The sequence below is a fragment of the Alternaria triticimaculans genome (assembly GCF_023758025.1).
Source record: "Alternaria triticimaculans strain BMP 0046 chromosome Unknown scaffold_3, whole genome shotgun sequence".
Lineage (NCBI taxonomy): Eukaryota > Fungi > Ascomycota > Dothideomycetes > Pleosporales > Pleosporaceae > Alternaria > Alternaria triticimaculans.
In genome coordinates, this window is record NW_026055960.1 from 67,906 (window position 1) to 91,370 (window position 23,465).

A 23,465-nucleotide genomic window follows, 5' to 3' on the forward strand; every position below is an offset into this window, starting at 1 on the left:
AATGAAGTGCCAGCATCCCAGGTGATGCACGCCGGGAAGGGCGCACAGCCATGCTTCCGGTGTCGATCCGCGGAAGCGCGAGATCTAAAAGCCCCAGATCCTTTGTTTCAACGCAAACCCTGGCCAATGATGGGTCCGCCGATTGAATAGCAAAGCGCACGGCAACGTCAGGTTGGGGGCACAAGTCGTGTATCGGAAAGGATACGGGTAAGGGGACCGTGCATACGCGTATTGAGCTTCGCTGTCGGTCTCGCACTCGCACTTCTGGATTGCGTCGACTATTTCCCGCATCGAAGTCGTCGTCATACTTTGATTTTCGGAGTGTTCTGGTAAATTTATCAATCCCTGGAAGATTGCTCTCTTGGACTCCCTCTCGCGACAAGCTGCTGCCTGGGAAGCCATCGGGACGAGTCTCTTCCGTAATGCCGTGGAGGTCGGCTTCGAGAACAGGACGACAGGTACGTATCGCAATCGTCAAAGCGGATGAAGAGAATGCAGTCTAACTCCTTGCTGCATAATGAGTGTCAAAGTACTACCAGCGCGATACCGCCGGTAACTGAGGGTTGCGTTGCGGTAGCGAAAATCGCGTCGCGAGACATACGGTCGGACTCAAATCAGAATGACACCGCTACCGCGACGTGAAGCTTCGTCCAGACCACGTCCAAAACACATCCGATGTACGGTGGGGAAGGATCGCGCAATGTTGTGTCCGAGCAGACGTTTGGTAGAAGATGAGAGTACAACGCGACGACGGGTGCGAATGAGGGGCAGCCTGCCGCCTCGCCTACGACCAAGGGGCATGCACGGCTGGCAACTGGCAACAACACCTGGGCATTCCACAACAACCTCGTGACATCTCCCACGACAATCAAATACACGGCAGACTCATCAAACGCGCCGAACAAGCGGTCAACCCCTCACCAAATACCATCTCATTCCGTACCTGCGCAAGCCTTACCTCGCGCACCTCCGGTCCAACGAGACCGCGTCCCCACGTCCCTCCACATGCGCCTCACAAAAGGGCATCACTACCCCTCTATCCCTCGCGACAACTATTCGCTGTAGACCCTGATCCTTCAGCGCAAACCTACGCTGGCTGAGGCGAGGCGGCGTGCGGCTCTGGCCTAGGTGTTCGCCTCCTTCAGCCGCGAAGGAAGTGTGATTGGCTAGTTGTAAACGCCACTAACTTTGCCTCGCAGCCAATTCTGATCGCTACAGCGAGGGTCGCGGAGTGCGCTAGGCTGTCCTCACCTCTTTGTGGTCAGCGGGTGCTGCGATTTGGTCGGGATAGGTATGGTTGAAGGATGTTCTGGAAGGTGACAATAAGGCGTAATGGGGTGCTATTCGTAGCACGAAAACCCCTCATGTTCTTACTATTTTGATTGACAACCCAGCATATCCTTTCTCTCATTATTGAAAGTAGTTCCTGTCGCTTTTCTTCTGTCATACTCTGGACTTTGGCTCACTGCAATACTGTCGTTACATCAAGCCTCTAGTTGGACCCTCGTCGCATCTCTTCTTCTCGATTTTGGGAACACAAGGCTTTTACATCTTCAATCATTTTTACTCAAAGCACCGAACAACCTGTCACGACAACGACCACCAAACACACAAATTCGTCTTATCATCGCTGTCTACTTTACAAACACAACGCTTTTGCAGCTTCAATCATCCTCTCGAAGAACCGATCAACCTGTCATAACAACAACCACAAAAACCAACATGGCACCAGCCCCCCTCCCTACCACAACCCTCACTCCCGAAGCCCCCCCAGCCATAATCCCCATCCCCAACGGCAGCTCCCGCCGCGATGGCTTCAGTCCCGGCGCCATAATCGGCATCGTAATAGCCATCGTGTGCCTCCTCCTGCTCGTCCCCATCATCGCCATCCTCCTCCGCCGCTACGAAAAGACACGGTTACGAGAAACACCCAAGCTCAGCCCTGGGAACCCGGCAAGCAGCAGCGATATCAGTCTGCGCAGTGTGCAGGAGAACCATAGTTTGAAGAGCATACTAGTGACGAAGGAGTTGTCGAGATCGAGTATGAGGATGGAGATGGATAGGGTGGATTCGGGAAGTGGGGTTCGGAGGCCGGAGGAGGTTTATGGGCAGGGGAGGGAGAGGGAGAGGGGGTGGAGTTGTACGGAGGTTAGGGTTGGGTGAGAGGGAGGGGGGGTTTGTGAAATTGCTTTTCATGATGACTGGTTATCATGTCACATGCGTGGACGCGATGCGACGAATGGAACGGACCTCTCAAGCTCCGCTTGTTGACACACAACATCCGTGATAGTGGTGCGGCAGGTTCGGCCACTATCGCGGATAAGGCGACCAGCTCCGAAGAGACGGTGGAATATGTCTTGACAACCACGCCGTGCAGGCTCGATGGTATTCAGTACCTCGATCAAGTCGCAGGAACAGTACGTAGGCGAGTGGTAATAGTGACCGGAGTCAGACTTAATGGATGAATCGGCTTCGTGATGGCGGCTGGATAAGTAATGTGTGATGGCTACTGAACGGGAAGCGTTGAAAGGGTGATTTTGTATCTTTGCCGATGGTATTGCGACGTCTTACAACTTCCGATAAAGATGGACCTGCATACGCATATTCTCCAGCTCAATCGGATACCTCAATCTCTCATCCAACCTATACCACCTACTATCATCCTCTTTAACCTTCTCCCACCTAACAATCTCTTCCTTGCCGCGCTCATTCAGATTCCCGCTGGCCTGCTTCAACAGCGTATGATCGAGGAGCCACTGCATCGGGTACTTCTTCTCGGCGCCGTTCAGAGTAACTGAAGAGTAACTTCCGGGGCTGTCGACGACGAGGAGAAGAGCGCCGGGCTGGAGGATCGTTGTCATGAGGAGAAGAAACTTTTGAGTTAGGGGGAGTGAGGCTGTGTAGAGTTCGTTCAGGGTGAAGAGGAGTGTGACGAGGTTTGCGTTGGCGAGTTGCTCGGTTAGTTCTTCAGCTGAGGCTGAGAGTACATCTTGCTGCTTGAACTTTACGGTGACGTCTTCTGGATTGAGAGGCGGGACGTTTGCGGCTCTCGCAGCGGCTGATGCGTATTTCGATAGTTCGGCCGGGACCGTGAGTTGTTTGGCAAGGTTTTCCACGACCACACTCCAGTCGGCGATGTCGATGGCGGTGATTTCCACATGACCTCTCGGACCATCTACATCTTCTCCATCTTGTGAATATGTGGTCGACATCAGTTTTTGCAAGCCGCCCAAAGTCACAATCTCTGCGCCCGCTCCACCACCCAAACACACAATCTTCCTGTTCTTCGGCTTGACTTGCTCGGTCTTGCCTTCTAGATCCTCTTCCTCATCTTCCTCATCAACCCATATCTCGTCCCTCAACTCCCACATGAGATCCAAATATCCCAACGCGCGACTCGGACTCCACCTCGCCGCATACGCCTCCAAATACTCCTTCTTCCCAAATGCAGTTGCAAAGTCGCGCTTGTAAAGATGGCCCTTGACTTCCTGCAACAGCGGCGTGATATCCGCGCTCATCCTCTCCGCGAACGAGTTGCGGAAAATGTTCAACAAAAGTTGCTGGAGTTCAATCGGAATATAAGAAATGCCTGGTCCTTTAGCGCCATTCGTCAGACGCTTTTCCGGTTTTTTGGGTTTCGCAGGTTGGGTTCCTTCTCTTTGCGCCTTGCGCTTTGCGTTCAGCTTGGAATTGGGCGCCATGGTTCTTGTTCTTGGTGTTGTTGTTATTTACAGCCGAGTGCGACAGTCATCGGACTAGGTGGGAAAGGATGGTGAAAGTCTCGTTATCGATAAGTGGTAAGCGAAGAGAGTTGTGATTCGTCCCCGCCAGCTCAGTGCTCGGAATGCGTTCCGACGGCTCCAGCTCTATTGCCGACCTCGGGATATGTAGTGACGAGCACGCAGCTTGACTCATCTCGATCTCGACGAAGAGGAGCATACGCGTTTGACTCAGACTGAGTCCTTATCTATATAAGTCGACAAGAAGACGTTCACGATTACAAGAACATTTCATCGATTTACCAACCTCACAATGCGTCTCCCATACGTCCCCGACCCGCCGAACTTCACGTCCGAAGAAGACAAAGCCGTCGAGCAGCGCGTCAGACAACGGCGAGGCGAGAAGGGCCTCATAGCTCTAGACCGGACATTGCTTCATGCTCCCCCGGTCGCGGACGGGTGGTAAGTTCCAAAGCATCATGCTCCAATCTTCCATATCATGCTGTCCTACCTAGTCCACACACGATGGACGGGCGCATAACACAGCCATTCACACTCCAATCAAACATCCACTTTGAAATGCGGCGAACTGACGGAGATGACCAGGAACTCATTCCTCGGCTCCATCCGCACAAAAACCAGTCTACCGACTTCCATCCGTGAAACAGCCATCTGCCGCGTTGCAGTTCTAAACAAGGCATGGTACGAATGGGAGTCTCATTCGCCGATTCTCGAATCAGCTGAAGGTACTTATATCCCCTTTACCATATTACCCTATCTCTTTTCTCTTCTTCTCCTCTTCTCCTCTACCCCCACTCCCAGCCCTCAAACACCTACTTACCCTCCACCAAGACGTCACAAAACCCCAAGTCCTCGCCGTCTTAAACTCCCAACCTCGGGAACCACTCGCCGACTTAGGCGAGAAGCTGGGCGCTGTACTGGCATACACGGATGCCATGACACTAGACGTTCGTGTGCCAGACAGTGTGTTCGAGCAGTTGAAGCAAGTAGGGTTCAGCGAGAAGGAGATTGTAGAGATCACAGCGACGGTCGCGGCGTATAACTGCGTGAGTAGGTTTTTGGTTGCTTTGGATGTGGGGGAGAGGAATGCGCAGACGGGGCCGAAGGAAGGGGGGAAGGAGTAAGCATCTATGAAACGATGGATCGATGTAATTGGCGAATAAGTCACTCAGCTTGGGCTGTCGGACGCACGTAGCATTGTATCTTTGCCGCATTCCAAGCACAGGCTTGACTCATCCTATATGTATATTCTCCATCTAGCTGCCTGCACATCTCTCTCCTGAGCTTTTATCGTCACCCATCACCCATTAAGCTACCCTACTCTGCCTCGCAATCTTCCTCCTCTGCGCCAACATATGCGAGAACAGGATGTAACTTCCTGGGACATAGATAGCCAGTATAGCCCAAAGCGCGTATCCAAACAACTCGTTCCTCTCACTAGCCAAAGGGATAGCCTGGTACACCAACCAGCACTCACTCGAGATACCAAGAGGGTATAGAACGAGGAAGGTGTTGTAGCGCAACCAAGTCCAGAGCTTCGGAACCCCGGCACCGGATAAGGAAAAGACGAAGTAGGAGTAGCGAATCACTTCCGTCACGCTCCACGCGAGCAGCATGGTGCTGTAGGCGGGCGAGTGGCGGGTCGAGAGAGGGAAGGCGGGGGGCGAAGCGATGAGGTGGACGAGGAGGAAGCGGGATGCGACTTGCATGAGGGTGGTCAGAAGGGGTGCTCGGACGAGGCCTGTGATGTTGTTAGCGAGGTTGATCAGGCCACTGGACATCCATCTCCCAATGTGCACAACCAAGATTCCTGTCGCGAAAAGACCCATTCAGGCGCGAGCGCAGAAGACAGGACAAGGAGAGTAGATAAACATACCGACCAAACTATGCAACACCTCCATCCCCGCAACCGTCTGCACACCCCTCGTATACCCCTCCAAATTCCCATACACCTTCCCACTGCCCAACCCCCTCTTCGTGGCCGTAAACCAATCGCCCTTGCCAAAGAACTTCCCCGCTTTCTGTGCATTCACCACCTCGTTTGCACCGATAGTAACGGTCTGGAAGAGTACGCCTGCCCATAGTGCGGCGGAGACGGCATTGTACAGCATGAGGTATGCGTTCTTCGCTCCTCCGGATGGTTTGGAAGGTCGTTGGTCGTTGGGGGCCGCGGCTCGCGCAGCCTGGGATGTTTTGGATTTGGGGGACATGTTCGTGGATCAATTGCGATCAACTGATTTGAAACAAAGTTAGAAGTGAGGTGCCGGGGTTTGTGTGCCTGAGGCCCAAGGGAAGCATGTAGCAAGCTGCCCTTTTCTCGCTATGCAGCTCGCTCTCGCGTACCTGAGGACCCTTGTTCTTGGCGCCTGATTCCCGAGGTCCCATCCACGTGGGATGAGATCATCATAGATTATTTCGCTGTGAGCGCCCAAGACCTTCATCATCGCAACGATATACCAAAGCTCTTTTCTCACAAATTTGAGCCTTTCGCAAGTTAATATTTCACGCGCAATCAAATCAGAATCATCCATATCGCAGATTCATCTAAATCCTCGCATACTAATTACACCCGTCATTCCTCATTCTGTTCCTCTTCCATCTCACCGGGGCAATAGGTCATACAAAGGAACTCGACCGCTCGCAGGTACTAGTACCATATGTAAATTTCAATTGAAAAACATCCGTGCAAAAAACGCCATGCTATGCAAATGCAAACAAAATGCGAATAGATATGATAAGAGAGAGAGAGAGAGATGCAAGCAAGGGTATCGTCAAAACACCCAACCATGACTGCGAGCCGAGATATATGTCCTTGGGGAAAAAGACAGAAGAGGTCCATTGAAGTTATCCATCTCTTGAAACTGCGTGATGCCGGCCGATCACAAGAATACTTGAATCATGCTCTTCTTATGGGACACGTTCTTATCGCAGTCCTCGACCACGCAGACCTTGAACGGGTTCGTGTTTGCGCGCGTCTCCTTGCCTTTGGCACTGCGCTTCGCCGATCGATTGGCTGTGCATTCGCCGCAGTATACCTAGCATTGTTAGTTTAGTTTGTCATCGTGCCGTCCGTCAGAACTAAAACTTACATGACCGCATCCCTTGACAATCCACACCTGCCTCTTGATCTCGTCGCTGCCGACACACAGCTGTTCTTCGCAATTGGGACATATAAGCGCCTCTCCTTCTTCTTCCGGACTCCGCGTGAAGCCCTCCGGGGCGGGTGGTGGCGCGTCGTAGGTAGCTGGAGGGGGCGGTGCTTCGCGTACCCGTGGGCCAATGTCGAAGCCTATGATATCGAAATCCAAATTGGGCGCTTGGAATGCACCGACTCGGATGTGCGGCGCACGACCCCGAGAGGCACTGCGCGAAGGGGCGACGGGTTCGTGGAAGCGGTTTGCGGTCCGGTTGACCTGTTCGTGGAATCGATCGACTTGGGCTCGGAGGTGGGTGAAGCGTCCGTTCAATGTTCCAAAGAGATCCATGACGTTATCCAACTGTTCGTTCCTCTGCCGTCTCCGTGCCTCGGCCTCTGGTAACGCGTTCGCCCGTATGAACCGCACATCCTCGCCATCGGATTCGTTCTCGTCGACTGGTTGAAAGTGGCGCTGACCGGGTATTGTGCGCGACGAAATGAACTCGATCTCGGGCGAGCTTGGTTGCGGCGCCGGTGGATCGGGGTGCCACTCCTCCTCGCCATTGTCGAGGTCGATGATGATGTCGAAGCCCCTTGGCAAACGACGTGGATGACGGCGATCCCGATGCGACTCTTGCTGTCCCCTGTCCTGTTGTTGCTCGCGTGCGTTGTTGCCATTGTGACTCGCCCCGTCGCCCGAATCATCGGCTGTCAAGTCAATGATGTCGTCGTCCTGGCTCAGGTCGATAGCCACATCGTCCTCGTCGTCCCCCGTCAGGTCGACAGACGCTGTTGTGTGTTGACTTGCCGAGCCAGCCGGCCGCCTGTAGTCGAAGCCATCGCCCGCGAACCGTCTGGATGCCGAAGACGCCATGTTGCCCAACCTTGGCAGGTGTAACCCGGCGGTATGCGAGTGCTGGGCGCTTGAGGAGGCGCGTTCTATGGGCGGGCGGGCGTGCGATCGCAGTGCAGACTCGAAGCTCGGGGTGGGCTGGCGGTCGAAATGATAGCGGGCGGGTGGGTCGTAGATGTCGTTAGCAGGGCTCTGCCTATCGTCGTAATCGTATCCGAAGGGAAGGCCGTGGTAGGTTGGGGGAGCTTCGCGGTTGTCGGGGAAGGAGCCATGTCTCCAGGCAGGCGAGGCAGACGCTTGCTCGCCGTCCATTTGTGCATGTGAGCGCTGCAGCAGCCGTGGTCAGCGCCTCTTCACCCTGTTGTTGTTTATGTTGGCGGTACTACCGCCGACGGCACTCACCTTCTGCTGTCTGTGCGTGAACCCACTCGGTCGTCCTTCGCCTTCCATGCCGGATGTCAGGCTGGTGATGGTTGCGGGGTGCGTGGTGAGGTTGGCGGCGGGCGATAGTAGCACCGGCGAGTGTCGAAGGGGGAAGGTTGGGCCCGTCTCGTGCCGTTGGGGGTGCTGAGTTCGGCGAAACTGTGGTGGCGCTCCTACATCCATCTGGGCAGCATGACAAACGCCAGAACGTCAAATCCAAAATCACCCTTCACCCTTCACCGTTGATTGGAATCGAACAATGGCTATAGACCGCTATTCTGCCCGCTTCTATCGTCTTCTGCGACCCAGCCCCTTCACCGTAGCGCATTGTTTTGCTGTTGCATGTGAGCTGGATCGTGACGTAGTGTTTTACAGCATGTGGTAGTATCTTATTCAAATTTTGGTCGTAAAACCCCCTGCCTAAATGCATCCGCGAGTGCCTGATTCTACACACTGATGAGATAGCAGCCAATGTGCACATCTGCCTGCCCTGTCACAAAACTTTGCGCCTTCAAATGTCACCCCTAAAGCATCAAAATACTTCAAACTGCTGCCAATACAACCAAGCCACCCTCTGGGTTCAGGGCCACTACATTCTCGGCCTTGCCACCCCAGGCAACGTCCTTCGCTGGAGCTGCCTTCCTCACCAGCTCGGCCCAGCTCTTCGACGCCTTGGTGTATTGTTGTACAGAAACGCTGCCGGTGCCGGCAATCGCGAGGAACGTGCCGGTATAGTCCCAGCTGCAGCTGGTGACTGGGCTCCCAGATTCTAATGTGTGAATTGCTGCCTGCTTCCGGATATCCCAAATCGCAACGCTGGAGGAGTTTTGCTGTACGACGGCGAACCACGTTCCGTTCTCAGAGAACTTCAGATCTGCAACGGGCGCGCCAGTCTCGAGTTCAGCCATCTTAGCACCAGTTTTGATGTCGTATATCCGAATGTTGCCGTCGGAGCTTCCGAGGAAGAAGAGCATGCCGTCAACGTGGAAGGAGACGCAGGTGATTTCGGCTTCGACGTAGACTTGCGAGACGGTCTTGAAAGTGGTGAGTTCGTGGATTGCGTAGCGCTTGTCGGCGCCGGCGGTAGCGAGCATCTTGCCGCTGGGGTGTAGCGACATGGATGTGACGGCTCCAGCGTGTGATCCGATCTGGGCAACCTCGTCGCCGTTGGAGAAGACCTTGACTGTGCCTGTGGAAGTGCCGATAAGAGCGCGCTCTCCCCACCATGCTGTCGAAGTGACGGCGCCGCCAGCGTTGAATGTCTCCAGAACCTTGCCTTGGGCCAGCGAGTAGACACCCGCGGTACCATCAGCTCCACCGAATAGGACCAGCTCGGCCTCGTTGACAGCGATGCAGCTGCTGCCTGGGAATAGCGAGTCGGTCGTCTTGGCAATGTCGTAGTTCGAGATGGCGTCTCCAGAGGCCCAGCCGGCGGGTACAGGTCTCTTTCGTCGCGAGCCAAACAGCCTGTAGTGCGTTAGTCGGGCCTCTCACATGGTAAGTAATCTCGGAGGGGATAAGACTCACTCCTTCTGTGTTTCGTCAACGAGGGCGGCAAGCTCCTCAGGCAGGCCCTGGCCGTCCACCTGCATCGCATCGCCCTGGCCGCCGCCTCCACTGACGGTGACGTTGGACAGAGCTTCGCGCGCCTCGTCTCGCTCTTTTGATATGCGCGCAATGACCCGTGTCGCCGCGTCGTTCTGGTAGAGCGCCGTACTCAGCTCCTGCCTCGTTTGCGCCAAGTGCTGCTTGAGCGTGTGTGTCTCTAGTACCAGGGCATCCCACTCGTTCTGGAAGGCGCTGAGCATGGCGGGTATCGAGGTGAAGCTGGGGGCGCGTGGGGTGACGACATTGGGCGACTTGAGCTCGATGAGGTCCTCGGTCGCGAGGTCTTCGCCAGTAACGGGGTCGGTGTGGTGTTCCGAGATGTGCGCCTCGATCAGGCGCTTTTCGAAGACATTGCCCGACTTGCGCGAGGCAACGGGTTCGCGGGGAGCTTCGCCAGAGATTGCGCAAAGCATGGTGACGTGGAGTGGTAAGGGAGGTTGTTGCTGTCGCGCTCGTGAACTTTTCGGTCTTGGGCCAGAGGCGCGCTAGTCTCCGTCCGTGCGCGTAGATGCTCCAGATATCAGGAACACCCAAAACACACGTTGGAAGTCTCCATGGCCAAGCTTTTGCGTTTGTATGTGACAATCCACAGTGGTATCTACATCTTCAAGTACAGGTTGTGGTATAGTCCTTGGAAGCTGATCTCGCGTACAAGAGGTTCTCGTGCTCCGTGTTGCCGCCTGGTGTCTAGAACGAGTCGCTCTTACAGGACGGATCAGACGTATGGCTCGAGAAATGCGGCCTGCTGTTCCCGCCCTTTTACATAACCCAATGAAGCATTCCAGGTATCTTTCATGCGATATGCTACAACTCTATCTGCTCGTGTGGTCCTTCCCGATTAAACTTAACAATGCAGTAGCGGAGACCACACGCCCGGTCCGACATGCTCGCCCGGTACAAGCTCATCCGCTAGCCAACAAGGTCGGTGTTACAAGCGCTGTTCAACCCTGGAAAAAGATGTAGAACATATCATGGAACTCGACGCCTGAATTCTGGACTCAGGACATGTCACCAAATAAAGCCTTGTCTTGGCTTTCTTCAGCCGTCTGCTTGGCGATGGAAGCGCGAAGGCACGCCGGCACCAGAACTCGGACCGGCATCTCGCACTCCCGACTTCCATCGAATCAGCGTAGCCGCCGTGCGTCGCGCCTCGCACGCGCGTAAACAAACCTGATCGTTTACCCCAGAGTTTTGCGCCTCGTATGTCCTCCATGCCAGCCGAACCCCAAACGGGATTCTCTCCGGGTAAACAAGCTCTCCACAGCGTGAATCTGCGGAACCAATGACCCCGCTATGTTGCCTCTCTGGCCCTCGCATTGTTGCCAAGCCATGCAAGTCCGACCTCCATGATGACGGTACTGCGGGGGAGCGCGCCTTGGGTGCATATCCGCCTATCCTAGCCATGCAAACGGTAAGTCTGAACCGAGATCACGATGCGTGCTTTGTTGTTGTAGTGCATCAGACTAGTACACACGGCTGCACGCCCTCGAGTATAAGAAGGCGAAGGTTCCCTTGGAAAGATCAGCATCCAACACGGTCCTGGCTTTCTCAATACCTTCAGGCACCATGATCACCAAAGGCCTTTTCGCTCTTGGGGTGGCGGTACCTGCGTTTGCAAGTTCGCTGGTTCAACGCCAAAGCTCATCACTTGAAGCTTGCCCTGGGTACACTGCCAGCAACCTTCAGGATAATGGCTCCAAGGTCACCGCGGACCTTACGCTTGCGGGCACCGCTTGCAATGTCTACGGCGACGACTTGACTGACCTCAAGCTTGAAGTCGAGTACCAGACGGGTGCGTTCTCCAACCATTACAATCATTATTGGTGCTAACCAATCTTACAGCCGAACGCCTCCACGTGAAGATCTTCGATGCTGAAGAGCAAGTCTTCCAGATCCAAGAGTCTGTCTGGCCTCGTCCTTCCGATGACGAGGGTGTCAGCCCCGAGGACTCTGCCCTGTCATTCACATGGACCGACAGCCCGTTCTCGTTCGCCATCAAGCGCAAGGAGACCAACGAGACTCTCTTCGACACCTCCGCTGCATCACTCGTCTTTGAGTCGCAGTACCTTCGTCTGAGGACTGCTCTGCCTCCTTCGCCCAACCTATACGGTCTTGGTGAATCAACAGACCATTTCCATCTGAACACCACCAACTACACCCGCACTCTCTGGAACCGTGATGCCTACGGTACCCCAGAGGGTTCCAACCTCTACGGAGCCCACCCCATCTACTTTGACCACCGCGGCGAGAACGGCACTCACGGTGTCTTCTTGGCCAGCTCCCAGGGTATGGACATCAAGATCGACGACTCCGAGGGCCAGTTCCTTGAGTACAACACTCTAGGTGGTGTTCTTGACTTCTATTTCCTCGCTGGTCCTGGACCGAAAGAAGTTGCAGTCCAGTACTCTGCTCTCTCTGGTCTTCCCGCTATGATGCCGTACTGGGGTTTCGGTTCTCATCAATGCAAGTACGGTTACCGTGATGTCTGGCAAGTTGCTGAAGTAGTTGCCAACTACTCCGCTGCCGACATTCCCCTCGAGGTGAATTTTAATTTCCGACATAGTGTTCATAAACCCTCGCTAACATACCCAGACCATGTGGACCGACATCGACTACATGGAGCTCCGTCGCTTGTTCACTCTGGACCCAGAGCGTTACCCTCTTGAACTCGTCCGCGAGGTGGTTGACTACCTCCATGCCCACCAGCAGCACTACATCATGATGGTCAACTCCGCCGTCTGGAGTGGCGACTATGATGGCTACAACGACGGTGCCGAGCTCGATGTCTTCCAGAAGCGCGAGAACGGCTCTTTCTTCGAAGGCGCCGTCTGGCCCGGCCCAACTGTCTTCCCCGACTGGTTCCACCCCAACACCCAGCAGTACTGGGACCAGAAATTTGCCGAGTTCTTCGACCCGGCGACTGGTGTTGACATTGACGGTCTGTGGAACGACATGAATGAGCCTGCCAACTTCTGCCCGTACCCTTGCGAGGACCCTGTAGCCTACTCAGAGGAGTCCAAGAACCCACCTGAGCCACCGCCAGTCCGCACCTCCGCCGATGGCCGTCAGATCCCGGGCTTCCCAGCAGGATTTCAGCCTCAGTCCAATTCCACGCTGAAGACTCGCTCAAGCTCTCCCCTCAGCAAGCGCTCCAACTCTAAGCGTCAAGCCTCAAACAACACCGAAGACCTTGCCGCGCACCCCGGTCTTCCCGGCCGTGACCTGATCAACCCTGAGTACCAGATTGCCAACGCTGCTGGCTCCATCAGCAACAAGACTCTCGACACCGATATCCAGAACTACGACGGAACATACCACTATGATACCCACAACTTCTGGGGCTCGATGATGTCGATCGCTTCGCACAAGAGCATGCTTGCGCGCCGTCCTGAACGTCGTCCGTTGATCATCACTCGCTCTACCGTAAGTCTTCACCTGTCATCATATCACACCGCAGCTAACAAAATGACTAGTTCGTCGGTCTTGGTACTTATCTCGGAAAGTGGCTCGGTGACAACGTCTCCGAATGGACGCAATACCGCTTCTCCATTGCCGGCATCTTGAACTTCAACTCCATCTTCCAGATCCCCATGGTCGGACCTGACATCTGCGGTTTCGCCGGCAACACCACCGAGACACTCTGCGCACGCTGGGCAACCCTCGGTGCCTTCTACCCCTTTATGAGGAACCACGCTGGCGACACATCAATCGACCAAGAGTACTACCGCTGGCCCTTGACCACCGCCGCAGCCAAGAACGCCATCGCCGTCCGCTACCGTCTACTCGACTACTTCTACACGGCCTTCCACCGCCAGACCACCACCGGAGAACCCAGCTTAAACCCGCTATGGTTCCACTACCCCACCGACCCCAACACCTTCGCCCTCGAATACCAGTTCTTCTACGGCGACGCCATCCTCGTGTCGCCCGTTCTGGAAGAAAACTCCACCAGTGTATCCATCTACCTCCCCAACGAAGTCTTCTACGACTACTGGACCGGCGACCGCATCCAAGGAAACGGAAGCATGATCGACCTCACCGACATCGGTTTCGACTCCATCCCCCTCCACGTCCGCGGCGGCTCCATCATCCCTCTGCGCGCTGAATCCGCAAACACGACCACCGAGCTGCGGAAGCAGGACTTTGTCTTGTGGATCGCGCCGAATGCTACGAACCAGGCTAGTGGGTCTCTGTACCTCGACGACGGTGATAGCATCGAGCAGCCGTCTACGTCCATGATCACGTTCTCCTACGACAACGGCAAGTTCAGCATGGACGGTGACTTTGGATACGAGACAGAGTGTGTGGTTAAGAATATTACTATTCTTGGTACTGGAAGAAGTGTTCAGGGCCCTGTTGCGCTCAATGGAAGCTTCGAGTATGACTTTGGTGCTGGGGCCGGTATGCCGGAGTATCAGGGTAAGGCGCAGAAGCGGGGTCTGGGTGTTGGTGCGGCGTGGGGTGTTGGAATGGGGTTGGCGAGTGTGTTGCTGAACTTGTAGATGGGAGGGAGCCGGGAGATGACGCGAAGTGACCAGCGCTTCTATCGTCGGAGTACATGTACGTTTGAGGGATACATGGAGTGACCAGCGCTTCCATCGTCGAACCAAATGAACGCTTGAAGAAGACAACCTGCCAGCAGGCTGTCCTCTACACATGCCAAATAATACCCTGAAGTCGACATCCCCCCAACACCCTCCCTCCACCCACCCCCCCTCACCACATCTCCCCCAACGGACTCCTCCCCACCCTCTTCCCCTCCCTCTTCACCCTTATCTCCTCCACAGTCGCAATCTTCCGCTGAACAGGAACCAACCTCCTCCCTTCTTCCAACTCCCCCTTCGGCCCAAGCACACTCAACAGCCTAATCCTTTGCCCCATGCCAAACGTCCTCTTCCCCTTCTCCTCCATGTCTCTCTTCTTCTTCTCCAACACCCGCTTTAGCGCCAGTCTTTTTCTGCCGAGCCGCTTTGAGCTTGCGAGGAGTTGTTTCTTGGTGGGGGGCTTTTTGGTGAGGGTGCCGGTTTTGGAGGCAGGGGGGTTTGGTGTTAAGGGGGTGACTTGGGATGGTGAAGATGGGGTGGCAAGGTGGCTTCGCGTTCGCATGGCTGGTGGGCCATTTGCTCGGCGTTCGAGCTGGCGGCGCGCGCGGCAGAGGTGCCATGTTAGGCGGCGACAGAGGTGGGAGTGGGGGCTCATTGTGGGGGAGTGAGCGAGGCGCGGAAGTAGTCCAGCTACTTTTGTGTGGTGGAGAGGTACGTTTTGGGGGTGCGAGGAGGATGTCAAGGCTTTTGGGAAGCAAGATATGATGGGGTGGAGAAGGATGTAGGTGTCTGGGGGTGGTTTTGAAGAGGAGATGGCGAGGTTTGGATACCTTAGAGGATGACAGGAGGTATAATAGAACTGGTAGAATAGAGGTGTACAATAGCTTTAGAGACGACGACAGGGTTAAGTAGAAGCATCTCTTTCCTATTGTATTGTATTGTAGCGAGGTGAAAGTGAAGGTGGGATTGTTCCGGTCACTTCGACTACCTACGTTTCCGCATACATGCTCTCATCTATCCAAGGTCTAGGTGGACATGTCTTCACCCACTGCCGATGCAGCTTTCTTGTCATCTCGACCTTGTTCCAGAAGTTGTCCCAGTATGCTTTGTTGACTGCTGGGTCGTGGCTGCGGAAATACCGCTCGTGACCCTGATGCCTCATCTCCTGCAACCTGCGGATACAAAAACGCAAGTTGGCGACATCTGCAACTACTTCTTTACTGACGTTCACCCATGCCTTGCCTGGTTGTTCTCCTGACTTTAACTCTCGTTGCTGAGACTGCAGGTGGTCGTCCAGTGAAAAGACTTCAAATGCGCACCCAGCCCATGGGCCATTTGAGAAGTCGAAGGCCTGTCCCGGGGAAGGACAATCTGGGTTGCTACATGTGAGAACCAAGAATATGTTCGCCAATGTAAGCGCTTGGTCGCTCTCCGGTAGTGGTCGCGATTTGTTCTTCGGAACTCTTCTCACTTGTTGCGACAGCTCGCGGTAGATGCGTTGCATCTTGGAAAGTACTGGCTCGTGGAACTTGGGTAGTGAGTCCCAATCTGGTGCTGGAGAGGGTGGCTCGTCCAACTGATCCGAGCGTACGTATTGTCTAGTCGTGATGTTGCGAAGCACCCAATCTCTTCCTGTGACCGGTAGATTGGCCCGACCAAGATCTCGCTCGATCTTGTCCCGATCCCCCGGTCTTAACGTCAGCTCATACTTTGCCATCTTCAATCCTCGACCGGCTGTGTATCCACGCATGGGGCGCATGAGAGAGCACCAATCATTCTCTGGCCGACACCTGAAATGGTTCCATGTCCTGTCCCATCCCTGATCTCCAACATTCTGCTGCGACCTCATTTGCTGACGTCCATTGATCATGGCAGGAGTGTCTTCGATACCATAGTTCCGCATTTGTTCCGCGGTGAGCTTCGACCGCTCGAAGTGGAACCCAACCCTTTTGCCTACCCAGTTGGCTTTCTGATAGGACCGATGTATACGGGCCAAGGCGAGTGGCCATAAACGAGCGGACGAGAGGCATAGTGCAAGGAAGTCTTCCCGATTGAACTCTTGCACTGAGGGGCGCCTATTCCAGCGTTCGTAGCCGAGTGATTCCCAGTCAACCTCTACGCGAAGCAGGATATAATCGAAGATCTGGTCAATAATTTCATTTGGCAGGCGCTCGAAGAGGTCTCCACTGGGTGGATAGAAGTGCTGGACACGTTCCACGTCTCGCTTCACAAACATGTTGTGAAACCAGTACTCGTCTTTCCGGTCAAATAATCTTGGGGTGTCGTGTTCGTACATGTGAAGTGTATAGTGTTGATCGAGCTCCGGACAGATGAGTTGGTAGTAACAAGGAAACCCGGCACCCGGGGGAGGCCCATATGTTTCACCCTCGTAAAAGGCGCCCATGTCGTCTGGCTACATTTGCGTGGCTGGTGTTAAGAAGGGAAGACGATGAGTCTGTAAAAAAAAGGTTGAGAGATCGCGACTCCCCCTTGTTAATCAATGTTGATGCTGCGCCGCAGCACAGACCTAACCCAAAGCGGAAGGAACAGCCCATGTACCCGTCAAACCGACAACATCAGCCGAGATATGCGATTCCGGCGAGGAAGAAGAAATCGCCATCTAGTATCGCGGCATCGCACATTGGCCACGCACTCTTGAGTGCGCTTCGGTCAGGTGCGCCCTTCGGAGTTGTGACAACACATGCTGCTATCGATGTGAGCAACGTCAATCTGGCAGCATGAATGCGCCCGCCCTGCAGTGTCGCAGTCAATCTTGAAAAAACGTATCGCATTCATGGATTGTTGTGATGCCGCCAATTCCAGGAAGCTTCATCCTTCCTGTAGTCAAGATCCCGCGTGCGCGCGCGCCCACCGTGCGAGAACCATGGTTTGGTCGTAAGGATATATTTCGCCGCCTTTCAATGGCGGAATGTGACGCACAGATGGTTGCGCAGTGGTATATTCGGCATTCACTGCAGCTTCTGAGTCGCGATTGAAGGTTGTTAATTGAAGGGACCACGACTGGCAGGCCAGTATATATACTTTCTGCAACCTGTCAGTAAAGCACCATAACCATTTCTAATACCCAAGTAAACCACTATCGTCGAACGCTCACCACATTCAGATCTTACACTTTCCCTCAGCCCTTCGCTCACTTATTCAAACCATAATATCCTCGGCGAAGCAGACTATTCATCAAATCACCACGATGTCCTCCAGCATCCCCACCACCGCGGTGCAAAGCCCGCCGCCAGACCTCAAGGACTTCCTCAACCAAACCAATAACGCCGGTCTACACGAACCCGAGTCAAGCGCCAATAGCGAGGACAACTGGGATGTCGTAGACAAGGACGAAGCGCTGCACGAGCAGGACAAGTACGAGTGGGAAATCGTCGGCAAGACGGCAGCTGAGAAGCAAAAGCAGGAGGCGGAGCGCAAGGAGCGGATGGAGAAGGAGAAAGAGGAGCGCAAGGCTGAGAAGCGTAAGGAGAAACTGAAGGAGCGCATGGAGCGTATGAAGGGTGTCTCGTACGCTGAGGCTGCTGGTGCGGCTGTTAGGAAGTTTTAGTATGGACGGCGGGTGCGAGAAGTTCACTGATAGGCAGGCTGGAAGTGGAATTGGGTATCTTCATTTCGCAGGCTGTGCGCCATATATGCCTTGGCCCTTTATCATTCATTGAACCACAATCAATATCCCTGAGCCTCGTGGTGTCGTGTACGTGCGTCGCGATGTCTTCGTTTCCCTTGGGCGTCCTGCCCGGCGCGTGCATTGTTGTATGGTTGTGATGTAATCCTACTCATTTCTTGCCCTTCTTCTTCTTCTTGCCTCCTGTTCCCGCACCAGCCGCTGGGACGCCGCCCATCTTCACATCTCCACCCTCGTCGACCTGTGGTGTGGATGTGGCCTCGCCGCCAGCCGGCATACTCAGATCGTCCGTTGTCTCCGGCAGCGCTGCCATGTGTCTTCCCAGCCTCCCCAAGTTCCCAATCAATCTTCCGACCTCGGCGCCCTTGTTGGTCTCATACTGTAGACACGTCCCCGACTCGGGGTCGTACGTCTTCAGCGTGAAGAACACGGTGACTTCTTCGGGATTCTGCGATTGCGGCGGCGGTGATGATGCGCGCGCGGTATCTGTAGGCTTCGATGCTCGCTTCTCCTCGTACTTCTGGCGCTTCTTTATCTTGGAGGCCGTGGGCTTGAGGACCGAGTACTTGGACGTGATGCGTGTCTAGTAGCGAGATTAGAAGGCGGGTCGCGTGCGTGCGTGTGCAGTGGAGCTTGGCATACGGATGTCGGTCGCGCTTTGAGCAGGAGCGACGACTGCTCGTACCACTCCTGGCTCGTTGCGAAGTACGGCATGGTGGGTTGGTGGTGTCTGGGGGAGAGGGTGAGAGAGATGAGGATGGTGGTCGGTGCGTGGGTTCGGTATGCGGGCAACTTTTGGCGGGGTCGGCCGGGGAATCGTCGGGCCAGACTAGAATCGCGACTCTACCCAGGTACCACGCGACAGGAACCCAGGATGCAGAAAAGGGCTGACACCAGAACCGACCTATCAGGCAACAGCAGTTTGCTGCTTGCGCCACCACCCGAGAACCTTCCACGGTTTGACTAGTGCTTGAGTCAGGGCTCCCGTACTTCATCTTCAGAAATCGAAATCTATTCTATCAACTCTCCACCACCCGGACTACTACTCACCAGGAGCAATTCTCGGACGCTGGGAGCTGAATAGGAAGAGGAGGGATTCGCTAAATTCTAAGCGAGTGCAGTACTTCACCTGCCCTGCGTGCACTATCAAACTGACCAGACTTGCCACAAGAGTGGCACCACCACACCCCATCCAAGGAACAAGCTGACGATCTGGAGCCTACGTTGTCGCCCGATCTTCCGATTTGCTAGTTTTCATCATAGTGTAGTCCGCAGGCCTATCCAGGCTTATCCCGGTCGGAGGTGATCATGGCAGAGTCCATCACCAAAGGCCTCGGCCAAATTGGTCTTGGGGAAGAGCCAGTTGAGGGCAAAATGCCCACCCCAAGGGCTGAACTCGAAGCCACCATTCAAGAGCTAGTGGCGCGTGGCAACCATCTCAACGACGAGGTCGAGACCTATATTGCGGCAGTTCTTGAGAAGCAAAAAGTCGGGAAGGTTTACAATCCAGTTGAGTACGTCTATGCAATTACAATGATATAGTCATCTAAACGAAGGCTCCCCGCCTTCCCAGATTAAACCTCATATGACCCTGGAGGTGTTCGCGGTGGATCTGCTTTCACATTGACAGTACACAACATAGCGTATACCTCCAGGGGAGGTCCGTCTGAGAAGGGGTGAGCTGCTTCGTGATCAGATCCGCAGCCTCAGACCACAACTAACTGTACTAGATACCGAAATCTTCGCAATGACATGCGCAACGAGCTAGCCTTCCTACAGAAGATTGCGGGATCGTCCATGGATGAGGAAAAAGCCCGGCACTACATTGTATCTTCAAATCTTCTCTACTATGAAGCACTTTGGGGCGCAGCAAAGCGCTCAATGGGAATCCAAAGCTTCCGCAAATACTTCTTCTGGGACCGGCATAAAGCACCAGCAGGAAAGAGTACAACAAAGGGGGTCAGCTTAGCGAAGGGAAGCCAAGCCAAGAACAAGACCTCTGCCCTTGTTGATATCGTTGCAGAAGAGGGTGCAGAGTGGATACGGGTATCAACCGTCTCGGAAAAGAGAATCCTCTTTGATCTCGCGAAACTGGGTTGGGTGAACGACTCGGATTCTGAAGACGATGAAGATATGCCGCCTCCACCGGAAGATGACGATGACGATGAAGACCAAATTGACGTGGTACGAAATGCCCGGGGTCTTGCAAGAGCTGCGCGCGCAAATCCTATTCGCGGTCGACCGCCCAAGGTACGCTTCGTCTTGACACGAATCTCTGCTGGGAAGACACCAGCCATCGATATGATTATCAATAAGATACGCGCTACGGGTGCGATAGTACAGTGCGGGGATGACATCCCGCCCGCTCTCTCTATAGACGCTGTTCTACCGCGCCTTCTTATCGATCGATCCCGGGCTTTGAGCGATACATTAAACATCGACTGCACTATTCTACTAGCGCTCATATCCGACATTTCTCACAAACCATGCCCGATACTGGACTGGTACCCAGGGGAAGTGCGCGCCCAGATCGAAGAGGAGGCTCAAGAGCACCTGCTACCGACCCATCTATACTCTGCCATTGGCGCGCATCCGATGGTGTGCACGCGCGAAGCAGCCGAGCAGATGAACTTGATAGTGCAGACTCTTGCGACTGACACGGAGAAGACAAGAGCGGACCTGCTACTCCGACAAGGAGACTGCGCGTCATGGTCACAGCAACAGCTCGTCGAAGAATGGGTACGTACTCTCCCATGACATCACCCCACACCACCCCACACGATACCCAGCTAACACCCAACCAGGCCTCTCTCTCAGACTACCCCCCACCCCCGCTCTTCACCCTCCCAATAACCGTCAAATCCCCCAACGTCTCCACCATAACCGACAACCTACCCCACGCCGCCACCGCCGTCGCCGCCGAACTCGGCCACCTCAATAAATCCATCTTCCTCTACGGCTGGGCCGCGTGCCTCACCACCCTGAGCGCGAACCGCGGGCGCGCAAAACAGATTGAGCATATCATCAATGAGCATGGGCTCAAGGACGGCGAGGCTGGGCCGCATATCTGGCTGTGTGGGGAGAGCAGGAGTTTGATTGCGAAACATGGGAGGAGGAAGTAGGTGATGGGCTCAAGTGAAGTGGAGGTTGGCTGGATGATGGGAGTAGAGGCACGTCAACGTAGGAAAAGGCACCCGGGGGTCTACATCGATGTTAACACACCGACTTTGCATGTACTCATGTTAATGCAGTCTGCAGACCTGTTCAGTTTTCCCATTGTGTGAGGTGGGGGCGGCGCGCATGTTCAGCAAGCCAAAGCTGAAACCGGGGACGGGGGAGGAGGAGATAGTGGTGTGGTGGAGGGGGTAGAGGGGTGCTGAGTAGGAAGATGAGGTTGGCCATTAAAGTATTTGTAGACTATATAATGCCATCCTGATATGGTTCTGACACGATGCCGCTCTACTGGAATGTTCGCAAGCCAGATCTCATTCGCAACCTCAACGGTTACCTTCTCCATCCCAGATGGTAAATCCATCGCGTAGTAGGTGCCAGGGCGGCATGTTCTCGAGTGTCTGAAACCGGGCAGGTGTATGGCCGTGCCACTTAGTCTCCCACATCTCCTTTGAGTAGCCACTCAGTTCCCTCATGATCTGCTCCGGGTCCTGAACCTCCCCAGGGTTGAAGTCGCAACGTATGAAAGACTGGCCATCGGTGACTTGCTGCAATAGCTGTGGGAAGGTCTCGTATATGTATCCGTTACGGAGTCTGCGCATGCGCCAGTCTGGCTGTGGTAGAAGATTCCGGGCGTAACTCAGGTCCAGGGCGGTTTGCCAGGCGGCATCTCGCTGTATGATGTCAAACACTTGCGTGGTCTCCTCTGGGGCGGAGTCGCATTCGAAGGTCAGCTTGAAAGAGCCCTCGGGCATACCTAGGGAGGGTAATGCAGATGCTTCTGCCATCCACTTCGCGACCGCCCTTGAGACGTAGCGGGATGCAAGACGATCCCTTTCCAGGTTGACCCTGTTGACACGCCTGTGCGTAGGGCTTGTCTTGTACGGTAGGGTACTGGTTACGGGAAACACGTTGCTCCAAAGACTGACACGCCTATGAACGCGCATTCTTGGGTGCTCACGACAGAATGGTATCAGACCCCTGACATGGCATTCTGGGAAAGAGATGGATTCTCGGTCTTCGATGAGTTCTATGTCTCGCATCTGTTCGAGCGTCTCAACACGGAGAGACCTGAAGAAACGTATTGCGCACGCTGCTGCGGAGAACGAGTAGTTCACATTGTCGTCAGGCTGCATGTGTCCAACTTTTGCTGTGTCGACTAGTTGCTGGAGAGCGCCATCAAAGGGTATGACCCTGAGGTTGCGTATGTACTCGGTGGAAGGGCCAGACATTCCCTCTCGGCCGCGTCGGAGGGTGCCTTCGTTCGGCGTTTGCCAAGGTTCGGGGTTCGACTTTCGGAGCTTCTTGTGGTCGCGTCTCAAATGTCTCCTGGCTGCTGTCGAGATGCGTGTACGTTTGAATAGGAGATTCAGGGCGAAATGGATGAAGTCGCGATGTGTTGAGGCTGGCTCTCCCAGAAAGTGCATGTTTCCAAATCCCATCCTCCACGCCGGTAGGGCGGGTGAGAACTCTGGATATTTGAGAGATATCTCTGTTTCCACTGCATCAGTCAACAGGTCCGGGAGGACGCGATTGAGCAGATCTAGCTTCAGTGTGTGTAATGTGGCGAGAGCTTTGTGAAACATGCTCGCATGCGTTCGCGTGGCATCCGTATACGATGTGCGGAAGACGATCTTGTTGAGCCGCAAAGCAAGGCCTCGAAGCTCGAGCGCGGCCGCACGGCATGTGCACATTAGCGACAGATCGACAGGAACTTTATTCGTGTCGAAGTTGTAGGCGAGGCCCGCTTCGTTGAAGAGGTAATGGTGGTAGATGAGATCTCGAAGTTCCCTAGGTAGGCGAAAGAGACGCGATTGGAGCTGCATGTTTGCTTGGGGGTTCGAAAGCGGCATTTTCGACGCTGGAGACTTAACTGACGGATTTCCGACGAGAGGTGGTAGCACTTCAGTACTCATGTCTTGTTGGGATGACTGATGGATGTGTCGAACGGTGTTGCTGTGATGAAGATGTACATGTGGTGGGCAAGTGTTACTTATAAACGAAAGGGTGTCTTCAAGCCACGTCGAGCATAATGAACCATGGTCACGAATCTGGTACTCCGGACGGGCCACCTCGATCGTTTATGACTGGTGTTGACTGCAGCCTGGGGGTTACTCCGGTATGCTCTGGTGAGGGGTGTCACGTGGGTAGGAACTGCAAAGACGAAACCGAGTTTGCGCCCTTGCACCGAAGAATCGAGCACGCCTTTGACGCAGACTTGGGCGTTGTCTTAGCTTGGGCTGTGTTCTGAAGTCGTACATTTGCATACCGGTGCTTGCGATGGATGTACGGTAGTGCATCCAACTGGTCTCTTCAATGGTCTTTCTTGAATGAACCAACATGT

General features: G+C 54.6%; 11 protein-coding genes across 11 annotated transcripts; 4 read left to right on the top strand and 7 right to left on the bottom strand.

Moving 5' to 3' along the window:
- Positions 1 to 2,567: 2,567 nt before the first annotated feature.
- On the bottom strand, positions 2,568 to 3,701 carry J4E78_002717 (uncharacterized protein; the record flags this gene model as incomplete). Its single annotated transcript, XM_049363362.1, has 1 exon — positions 2,568 to 3,701. One exon carries the CDS (start codon positions 3,699 to 3,701, stop codon positions 2,568 to 2,570), a length of 1,134 nt encoding a protein of 377 aa, XP_049224027.1.
- Positions 3,702 to 4,032: 331 nt separating this feature from the next.
- Positions 4,033 to 4,864, top strand: J4E78_002718 (uncharacterized protein; the record flags this gene model as incomplete). Its single annotated transcript, XM_049363363.1, has 3 exons — positions 4,033 to 4,181; positions 4,326 to 4,465; positions 4,542 to 4,864. 3 exons carry the CDS (start codon positions 4,033 to 4,035, stop codon positions 4,862 to 4,864), a joined length of 612 nt encoding a protein of 203 aa, XP_049224028.1.
- A 183-nt stretch (positions 4,865 to 5,047) lies between these two features.
- On the bottom strand, positions 5,048 to 5,950 carry J4E78_002719 (uncharacterized protein; the record flags this gene model as incomplete). Its single annotated transcript, XM_049363364.1, has 2 exons — positions 5,048 to 5,481; positions 5,617 to 5,950. 2 exons carry the CDS (start codon positions 5,948 to 5,950, stop codon positions 5,048 to 5,050), a joined length of 768 nt encoding a protein of 255 aa, XP_049224029.1.
- A 669-nt stretch (positions 5,951 to 6,619) lies between these two features.
- J4E78_002720 (uncharacterized protein) lies at positions 6,620 to 8,335 on the bottom strand (the record flags this gene model as incomplete). Its single annotated transcript, XM_049363365.1, has 4 exons — positions 6,620 to 6,775; positions 6,830 to 8,056; positions 8,132 to 8,296; positions 8,330 to 8,335. The coding sequence occupies 4 exons, from the start codon at positions 8,333 to 8,335 to the stop codon at positions 6,620 to 6,622; spliced, it is 1,554 nt and encodes a 517-aa protein (XP_049224030.1).
- A 359-nt stretch (positions 8,336 to 8,694) lies between these two features.
- Positions 8,695 to 10,173, bottom strand: J4E78_002721 (uncharacterized protein; the record flags this gene model as incomplete). The annotated part of the gene is made up of 2 exons (XM_049363366.1): positions 8,695 to 9,619; positions 9,680 to 10,173. The coding sequence occupies 2 exons, from the start codon at positions 10,171 to 10,173 to the stop codon at positions 8,695 to 8,697; spliced, it is 1,419 nt and encodes a 472-aa protein (XP_049224031.1).
- Positions 10,174 to 11,326: 1,153 nt separating this feature from the next.
- On the top strand, positions 11,327 to 14,262 carry J4E78_002722 (uncharacterized protein; the record flags this gene model as incomplete). Its single annotated transcript, XM_049363367.1, has 4 exons — positions 11,327 to 11,552; positions 11,603 to 12,300; positions 12,353 to 13,183; positions 13,234 to 14,262. 4 exons carry the CDS (start codon positions 11,327 to 11,329, stop codon positions 14,260 to 14,262), a joined length of 2,784 nt encoding a protein of 927 aa, XP_049224032.1.
- Positions 14,263 to 15,292: 1,030 nt separating this feature from the next.
- J4E78_002723 (uncharacterized protein) lies at positions 15,293 to 16,600 on the bottom strand (the record flags this gene model as incomplete). The annotated part of the gene is made up of 1 exon (XM_049363368.1): positions 15,293 to 16,600. The coding sequence occupies one exon, from the start codon at positions 16,598 to 16,600 to the stop codon at positions 15,293 to 15,295; it is 1,308 nt and encodes a 435-aa protein (XP_049224033.1).
- Positions 16,601 to 17,512: 912 nt separating this feature from the next.
- On the top strand, positions 17,513 to 17,872 carry J4E78_002724 (uncharacterized protein; the record flags this gene model as incomplete). The annotated part of the gene is made up of 1 exon (XM_049363369.1): positions 17,513 to 17,872. One exon carries the CDS (start codon positions 17,513 to 17,515, stop codon positions 17,870 to 17,872), a length of 360 nt encoding a protein of 119 aa, XP_049224034.1.
- A 229-nt stretch (positions 17,873 to 18,101) lies between these two features.
- Positions 18,102 to 18,664, bottom strand: J4E78_002725 (uncharacterized protein; the record flags this gene model as incomplete). Its single annotated transcript, XM_049363370.1, has 2 exons — positions 18,102 to 18,533; positions 18,593 to 18,664. 2 exons carry the CDS (start codon positions 18,662 to 18,664, stop codon positions 18,102 to 18,104), a joined length of 504 nt encoding a protein of 167 aa, XP_049224035.1.
- Positions 18,665 to 19,258: 594 nt separating this feature from the next.
- On the top strand, positions 19,259 to 21,072 carry J4E78_002726 (uncharacterized protein; the record flags this gene model as incomplete). The annotated part of the gene is made up of 3 exons (XM_049363371.1): positions 19,259 to 19,464; positions 19,681 to 20,689; positions 20,755 to 21,072. 3 exons carry the CDS (start codon positions 19,259 to 19,261, stop codon positions 21,070 to 21,072), a joined length of 1,533 nt encoding a protein of 510 aa, XP_049224036.1.
- A 375-nt stretch (positions 21,073 to 21,447) lies between these two features.
- On the bottom strand, positions 21,448 to 23,037 carry J4E78_002727 (uncharacterized protein; the record flags this gene model as incomplete). The annotated part of the gene is made up of 1 exon (XM_049363372.1): positions 21,448 to 23,037. One exon carries the CDS (start codon positions 23,035 to 23,037, stop codon positions 21,448 to 21,450), a length of 1,590 nt encoding a protein of 529 aa, XP_049224037.1.
- Between the last annotated feature and the right edge of the window lie 428 nt (positions 23,038 to 23,465).